Below are 9110 nucleotides of genomic sequence, written 5' to 3' on the forward strand. Positions count from 1 at the left end.
ACAGAGTTGCATGTTCCGTTTATCTCCTCACATGTCTTATCTGCACCACAGCAGTATAGTTTTGCAGATTTTTTACGGCGCCATCTATCATGTTAAAGTGATAAAAACACAGCAGGGCCTGCTGAGCCTAAAATAGACCTCGGATGTGGCCTTGTATCTCCTCCTCGGGAGACTTGGAGGTTATCAGGCATCACAGCTGTCGGATGGCTTATAAATCACAGTCCAACCTCTTGACCACAGCAGCAAGCAGCCCGAGTTCAATGAAGACTGAAATGAAATGTGAGTGTGGGAGAGGTGGAGATCTGTGTGTGTGTGTGTGTGTGTGTGTGTGTGTGTGTGTGTGTGTGTGTGTTCGTATGGCGATCCATTTCAAAAGATTACATCAGGTGTTGCAGCAACTCATGATGTTGTGACTGCAGGTAATTGTGATAAATTAGAAAAGTGCTATAAAAAATGTCTTTAAATGTGTGAAATAAAAAGAAATAAAATGCTTCAAGGTAATGTTTTAGAAAAAGATTTCTCTCTCTCTCTCTGGCTAACCACCTCCTGGTCTCATCTCATCTCGGAGAGAAATCAAATAAGTGCATTTCCAGAAATGTTGAACAACTCTTTTGAACTCCTTAAACTCCGTGTGAAGTCATAAATGTCAGGAAATATGATCCTATTAGATTCTGTACAAATGGATTCCATTGATATGTTTTTAACATTTTACATCCGTTTATGGAAATCGTTCTCTGACATTATGAGTCGTGGCTTTATTCAAAAATGTTTGACATTTTAACATCATGTAAAAACACAGCTCGCTGTGTATCTCAGGCAGCTTATGTAGGAAGCCGGTCGGTATTTACCTTTGAAAGGCCGTGAGCTCCAGGCCTGGACCGGAGGAGCTGGCTCCTGACATTTTAATAGCTGAGGTGAAACACAGATGGAGGACTCCGCTGAGTAAACAGACGGCCAATGAGGCATTTTGATGGTGAGAACCTGATACACTAGTAGAGAAAGTGGAGACACTGCTGCAGCATCGCAGTTAGAAGGGATGTTCTGTGTTTTAAACACGGCACGAACATGCTGCTTCCTCTCTAACAGACATACTGAAGATGATCTGGCATTGGAGGGAACAGATAACCGACACCATGATCAATTATTTCTGTGTCCTCTGATGACCTTGATGAATTCAGCCATCTGATGTCAGTGAGGTTGGATCGATGAATCTGTTGATGAACATGACTGAACTTGTGTTACTCGTGTCTGTCTGCAGCAGGACATGCACGACCATCTTTTGTCTGTTTCATGGATGCAGATCTGCACTTCATGAAGCTTTTTTTAGGGGGGTGTTTAGTCTTTAGCTGTCTGCTCAGAGTCTCCAGAACCTGTTCCCATCAAATGCTAGCCAGTATCAGCCATAGAGAGTATTTCCTGTCACACCCCCTGACTGCCCTCCTGCCCTCATCACCTCACGTGAACATCACATTTAGATTAGAAAAGACACTCTTCATAACATCCCAAGTGAGTATTTATTTGCCGTATATTAAAGACAAATCACACAGCGGCTGTGAACAGCTGGAGTCCGATCCCCCTTTTTGAGATCTTTTCCAGAAAATATATTTTCTCTTTAAGAGTTTCCGTCATTTGTCTTTCTAACAGTTGAATCACCCAATTGTGTTTTCTGTTTTCTGTCAATAATTAAACATTGTGTCTACGTTTGTACCAGACAGCAGAGCTTCATGTCCAAAATCATTCACTCATTCACTATTCAGCACCTTATAAAGGGATTCTGTGCCGTAGAGGACACGGTGATGTGTCAGATGGACAGAAAGAATACAGCAAAACAGCATCAGATTTTCTTTCATTACAAATTGCATATCTTTGGTTTGGACTGCAAGCTCTGGCTCAGAGAAGCCAAATCTCACAGACTAAATGATTCATTGATTAATTGTTAATATTCAGGTTCCTTTCATCCAGCAGAAGCTGCTGTGAATCGTGAATGATTTCAGCCTTTTCATTATTTTAACATTCAACAACTACAATATGTTGTTATTGTTATTGACAACATAGTCAGACTTTTGTCTTTGTTAAAAAGGTTCTCAAATGACATTAATAATGATAAAAGAAACCTTTCATGAGAAACGACATTGAGCATTATAAGCTAGTGAAACAAGCTAATCACAGGCTTTGACCTCAGCTCTCTATTCAAATGATTGTTTGATTGGTAGAAATGAGATCAAATAATTAAATAGCACACAGTAGAGCTATAAATAGTATTAAATATACACATTCATACAATGCTGCCATGCAGTGCCGAACCATTAACAACATATTTAAATTAATTCAACACCAGCAGCTCGATTTTATGTGTGAGCTTTGTGGGTTTTAACAATATTCACAATCCAGGCAAAAAAAAATACATTGACTCCAACAATTAAACTCAACACTATTTGTTTTAATAGAAGTGAATGTATGAATGTAATCCTTCTGATAGTGTTTTGTTTTTCCAGCCTGCGTTGCCTTCATGCCAAGCTGAGTAAGGAATGTTCCACTGGTGCCTGGCTGCTGCACTGACCGTGGTGTGTTCAGGGGGAAGGGGTGCCCTGTGATGTAGAATGACTTATAAATGTACCTTGAACCTTGAACTTTCACACTTTTATGTACACGTGAATATCATATTGGGACAGAGACACTCCCAACATCTCGTTAAACTACTCTTTAAACCTTTTTTTTTTACGTCGTCAGCAGCGCCGCTCTTCATCGTGTGATTGGGTCCAGCAGAGAGCTCACAGTTCACCGTGTTGCAAAAAGTCTTTGTTCTGCAGCAAAGCCGTGGCTTCATCCCCTCGCTTTGACTTCCAAATGAAGCTCTATACTGTCTGATACCCAGTGGCACACGGGACATCAGTCAAAAGAAGGTTTAGCTGTTTTCCATCAGAGGTGATGACCAAGCGTTCACCTCCACATGCCGGGGCTGAGGGTTCCTCTTAGAACCAGCTTAGGGAACCACGAATAACAGCAAACATACAGTCAGCGAGTACAAATGAAAAGACAGGAAGTGAAATGATTGTAAGTGGGTGTTGAGAACCACGGCGTGTTCACCACTGGGTCGTCCTATGCAGACCATTCCCCTGCAGAAGAAGAGAGACACAGTAGAGTCGTTGATCAGTAACATGATGAGGTTTTAAATAAAAACTCCACTGAAGAACAACACTTATAGTATCGACCGCCCTCTGAAGGCTTGAAAGGTGGCTCTGAAATGTTTGCAGCTTTCTAATTTGGATTCACAACAGTCACAGTAGGGGAATTTAGACTTTGCAGCAGAACAAGAAACAGGCTAAGAACTATTTAAAAATGCACTAAACAAACGTAAACATTTCAGGAAGTGGCATTGAAACTGCACATTATATACATATTACAGTACCTGAGATACTGAGCTTATAGATGGACAGTTGAGAGGTAGATTATGCTGCATCAGTAGTAGTTTAAATGGTTGTTTTGATATTTTATTTTACCATTAAAACGGCTCCAGTTGGAATCCATTGTTACTGCTGTGAATCCAAACTGATAAATACGTAAAAGCTTTGAGGGAAGTGTCGAACACTCAAAGATAAAGGTTTAGAAGATACGTTTAGTACAGAGAAATATGGAAAAAGACTATAATTAGGCCAGAAAGAGACAACTCATGTCGAATCAAACATTTCCCTTTTCACCAAGATGTTTCTTATATTTCAGTAAGAGAAAAGATGGATGACGTACAGAGTGCAGTCAGTCTAACTAACATATTGAACAGAGGAAGTAAAAGACACAAGGAGAGAGTGAACTCCACAAGGTAAGAAAAAAACAATCCAGACAAAGAAGTGATTCATAGTCAACCTGTAGAGGAAGTTGCTATGGATACAGCGGGAGCTGAGAGGTCGACATGCACAGAGGCCGGGGAATAGAAAAGCATCTGGAGGTAAGCAAGGAGATAAGGAGAAACAAGGAGAGGCGTCGGGGGTTCGGGATACGACCTACGCTATTTCCATTTGTCTGTGTGTGTGCAGTGTTCCCCATCTCAGTGTGTGTTGAGGGGGTGCTGCTCCCGCTGTTGGCTGCAGAGTTGGTGGAAGCTCTGGGAATGATCATGTCATAGCACGAGTCCGGAGGGTGCTGCGTGAAGTCACAACACGGCCCATGACAAAAACATCCAAGAGGGAACGTATCTGTAACCACCTGCTCTTTGGAAAGACCTCCTCCTGTTACATGACGTACCAAACCATTTAACTTAACACCCCTCAGAACGGCCTGTTCTTACATATACTGGATAGTGCGTTGCCTAGCCCCAGTTACTTTCACGATGCCTGTAAAGCTCTTAGGCTTACAATGATTTACTGCTCGAGATTCATGGTCACTTTCTCTGAAAATGGGACTTTGATTTCATAGAGAATTAAACAAAAGCCGGCTTCTCATTTCTCGACGATGGCCGGTGAAAAACACCTCGAAGGGCTCTTAATGGCTACATACAGTGCATGAGTGCTAAAAGTCGGCATCCAGGAGCTCCGACACAGTTGATGTATCGGTGATGAATGGAGCTTTTTTAACCTGTAATGCCCACAAAATAATGTAGTTAGCGCTAACTACTGATAAGCTCCTTAGCCTTGGAGGTAATGCTAGTTTACTACTCCAGTGAGCTGGTTAGCTGGGCGTGCTAGCAACTTACACTGGAGCAGACAAACACACTGGTTAATACAATCCAATTAAAAATATAATTTACCATTCGATGTGTAATAAAAAAGTAAAAAAAAATATTACTCTTGTAATGCCCAGTTATCCTCCCTTTATTTTATCCACTCCTCATCCTTTGGCACAATCCATATTGCACGATAGTCTCAGTGAACAACTCATGTGGGTGTATACTCACGTTTCCCACTGCTTTGCTGATGAGAGCCAGCTCAGTGGGCTGGTAGACTGAACTACGCAGCTGACCGGTGTAGCCGCTGTATGGAGACACAGGCTTGGACGCTGTGATGGACAGAGACAACAAATGTCATTGTTTGGTCACCCAACAAGCCCTCTGTGTGATATCTTTAGGCCTCTTAAGTGCTACCGCTCCCCAGCAACCATCTCTTAAATCTTTATATTACAATCACTTAAGATACACAGCAGTTAGTCACCAGAACGAGACCATGAGACACTATCTGCCCTTCATCTCGTTTGTGCTTTCAGGGATGCATCCTGCAGAAACACCCAGCTGAGATGAATGCGACAGATGACTTTGTCACACTTTATGGCTCCTAACGTCAAATATTTTCCCCTGGATGAAACTATTGCCACACCTCAGTTGTCATGGAGACAATGCAAACACAAGGTGTGATGTTTCTGGTGGGAATCAGAGGCAGAGTGGGATGAGGTACCGTACAGATACTAGACACTCATTAACAGGAATGATTCAGAGGACACATTGCCTCTGAGTCCCAGACTGCAACTCTGGAAAAGCAAAGTATACAGATGTCCTGGTGCTGATCACCATTATTAACTTTCCAGTCATTACAAGGAAATAGGTTAACTATCTAGGGAGTTAACTGGGGAGTTAATGATGGAGGATGAAGTCATAAACTCATTTTCATATCACACAGCAGCTGTTCATACAGCATTTAACGTTCACCAAGAACTGAAAATAGAACAATCGTTCTGCAATTCAAGCCGAGTAAAAATTAAATGAACATGAAGACTTTAATTAAGTACAAGACAACATGCAACGGTAGTGAAATATACTATACGTATATTAGTGATGAGAAATGATCTTTAATTTCAGCAAGGTGTAAAAAACAAACATCCTCAGGTTTTAGGGAGTTTTTGTTTTGAAAACTCACAAGTTTGAGTTTGAGACAAAGAGGAGAAGGAAGAGACATGAAAACACAGGAAAGGAGAGAAAGACATCTGGTCACTTTGCAGAAAGGCTGTTCCTAAAAATCTGACATAGTGAAGATACAAGATTTTACTGCACAACAGCCATATTCATCTCACGTTGAATGTAAAACCTGGAGTCATAAAACATTCCCAACTGTTAGATGAATGTGGTGGAGTAAAACATGCTGTAGAGAAAAAGTTAAACATCTCCCATCTCTACACCACAGCGACACAAGCTGACACACAACACCGTCACCAACTCTACCAACAGCCCCGCCCATCAGCAGGGAGCTGTGAGGCTGCAGACTGTCGGACGTAGTGTTCTGATCTCGCTGGCTTTTTTTACTGCAGCATCAGATCCTGTTCAGCTCGGGACTTAAACGGCAGCATATCAGATTCTGTGGGGTCATCGCGTAGCTGCAAAACATCCTTTTCAGGACATTTTGCAGGGTAATCGCTCTGATGTTTTTGTGGGCTTGAAACTTTTCCTCATCTCTCATCTGTACAAGGTCACTTTGTTTATTCTATGATAAGTATATTATCATACAGACAGCAGGGACAAAGGACAGAACGTACAATTCAATGTATCCAGGCACTCCCCCGACAAACCGTGGGTCAAGAAATATGACGCAAGAATGAACATCCAGTTTGACTATTTGTGTTATGTAGTCAGGGAGGTTACTGTGTGACTAATGCGTCACATGCAAAGCAAATATACTTCATGCGCTCAAACTCCCTTCTAGTTATTACCTCACAAACAAACTGAAACTTTCAAATATGTCGACCAGGCAAATATTTTATTTAAAGGGAATAGTGGGAGAGAAAACTGCTTCCAGCTTCTTTGCATAAAGATATTCACGTCATCCCTGAGAAAATGAACGACTGCCCAAATCCAAAATCATTTTAATTTAAAATCAACTATTAACAAATTGCAGCTCCAACGTTTTGCTGATGGTAGAGTTGTGATTATGACTACTGTTTTGTAAATAGTGCATGTCAAAGTCAATAAAGATGGATATAAAGATGGAGGCGGATATAAATATTCCTTCATTAAAGCAGCTATGGATCAAAGCTGCCATCCTCTGCAAAGGAACAAGCCTACAGTTTTATACACGAGGAACAGATCCAGTTGACATGCAAAACGTTTTAGTTATAGTTAATGATAAAGGCGATCAAACATTCTGATTCTGACTCTTTTCAGAGAAGCTTTGAAAAGTACATACATACATACCTTGGTTGGGCTCGTCCATCGAGAAAGCCTTGTTCTCCATGAACATGTTCTGGGAGCTCTGTTCCTTCAGGATCGTCTCGTAGCCGACTCCTCGGTTCGGGTACAGATCTTCCCCGAAGCCTTGCTGGCTTTCATCGTCACTGGTCAAACAGCAGATTTCAGGAATGGTGTAAAGGATGAGGAACGCCCACGCATTCGCCACCAAGGCAATGGCCAAGGTGGGGTCGTCCCATGTGGGCCCCCCGCTCCTCTCATTCCCGTAGACATACATGACAATCCATGCCACCCAAATACCCACAGAGACCACGCTGGTCAGAAGGATAAAGGCGCCGTCCTTCTTCCACTGCTTGTGTTTGCCCGCCATGATGGCCAGAGATGCCACCACCGCAGCCAGGATCAGGGTCATCACGTAGATCAGCGCCATGACAAAGTCCTCGTTGGCGATGTTGCAAGGCGTAGCAGTGGCTCCGCCAGTCTCGGCTGTGGCGTTGAGTGGCGCCTGTGGGTGGCGCACTATTGTGATGATCAGCCACTCTGTGTTGATGACCACCTCCACCAGCCAGAGCCCCAATGCCCCCAGACATAAGACCCAAGCCCGGGGTGTGTGGTTCCGCCTGGCGAGGATGTTCAGCCTCACACACTGCATCAGGAGGCAGGCGAAGCAGCCGCCAAACAGCACGCCGAAGAGGAACCTCCGTGAGGCGCAGGTGGAGAAGTCCTTTCCCACTATGAAGGCGAAGGTCAGGCAGAAGAGACCGGCAGTGCAAACCAGGAAGCAGGCGTGGAGAGCCACCGAGCTCTTGCGGTTCTTGTCTTGCGTGAAGGGCATGCTGGCCAGCAGCGAGATGAAAAGCACAAGGGTGAAGACAATGCCAGCCGCCGCAAAGGCCTCCAGCACGATGCCCCACACCACACTAATGTCACACAGGTTGTAATAGATGGAGTCCACGTTAGGGCCGCAACCCTGAGGGGTGACGTTGGCAGCCATGGCTACTGGGAGAGACCAGAGTTCAGCTTGGACGAGTTGTTCTGGGATACTGACAGCACCTGTTGGATGGACAAACAGGGAGAGTCTGAGGAGGGGAGGGTGGACTTCACAGAGACTCAAATACGTCAGCAGTGCTGGATTAGGATACAAATCTACACCCAATTAAGCAAATATTACACTTGCATGAGTCAGTATACACACAGACACACATGGGATCCTAAACAAAACCTTTGCAATGATGTTTCCCCGGAAAATATGTAATAAAAAGTGACTGAACTGTTACTCAGAGAAAGAACGAATCACAGAGCGGCATCCAAGACCTCAGCAGCCACCAGAATGTCAGAGGAATGTCAGACTCCAGTTTCTCCCACCTCTCACGTTAATCATTAATGGACAAATATTGTTTCTGTGCATTGCGATTACACCTGAATCAATGAGGTGAAAGTGCATTTAACCAAAAGTAGAACTGTCTTTTTTATTTAAATCAAATGATAAAGTGGTCCATCAGAACTTCTTCTGTTGAACATAAAATCAGAACGAACTTTGTCTGCTTTTTAAATAAACATCTCCTCCACAGTCCCGGTCTGGTCCGGCTGCTTCTTCTTCTTGTCCCTGTCAGATTGAATTACGCTGGGACAGAAAGGGCATTCTCCGAGCCAAATCGATAGCAGCGTGGAGGCGGACGTTCAGTCTTTCTGTCTCTACGACAAGGATCTTTCTGGAACAAAGAAATGAAGAATCAAGGAATTCTCCATGTACCCAGATTTTGAAGGTCCCTGAGCTTTGTGAGTACTGTCAGTCCCTTTGTAAACAAAGTACTAATACTGTTTTCATTTTCGGGTGTGACCTCTAATCACACACAGACGAGTGTGGAGGACCAACTGTGCTGTGGCAATTTCTTAATGCTTTGGGTAGAAACACAAGGCAGATCTTCAAGGAACAAGGCAACATTTACAACAACTGGGCAAACTACATCCGCTGATAAAGATCATGTGATGTGACTGAAAGCTCCAG

The 9110-nt window shown here is 43.3% G+C and overlaps 1 protein-coding gene across 1 annotated transcript; it reads right to left on the minus strand.

Annotated features, from left to right (window-relative positions):
• Window positions 1–3083: 3083 nt before the first annotated feature.
• On the minus strand, window positions 3084–8096 carry gprc5c (G protein-coupled receptor, class C, group 5, member C). Its single transcript, XM_070927618.1, has 5 exons — window positions 7109–8096; window positions 4889–4989; window positions 4201–4203; window positions 4003–4137; window positions 3084–3116 (listed from the first exon to the last, which is right to left on the minus strand). The coding sequence occupies exons 1-5, from the start codon at window positions 8094–8096 to the stop codon at window positions 3084–3086; spliced, it is 1260 nt and encodes a 419-aa protein (XP_070783719.1).
• Window positions 8097–9110: the final 1014 nt, after the last annotated feature.

The sequence above is a fragment of the Enoplosus armatus genome, chromosome 20 (genome assembly GCF_043641665.1).
Source record: "Enoplosus armatus isolate fEnoArm2 chromosome 20, fEnoArm2.hap1, whole genome shotgun sequence".
NCBI lineage: Eukaryota > Metazoa > Chordata > Actinopteri > Centrarchiformes > Enoplosidae > Enoplosus > Enoplosus armatus.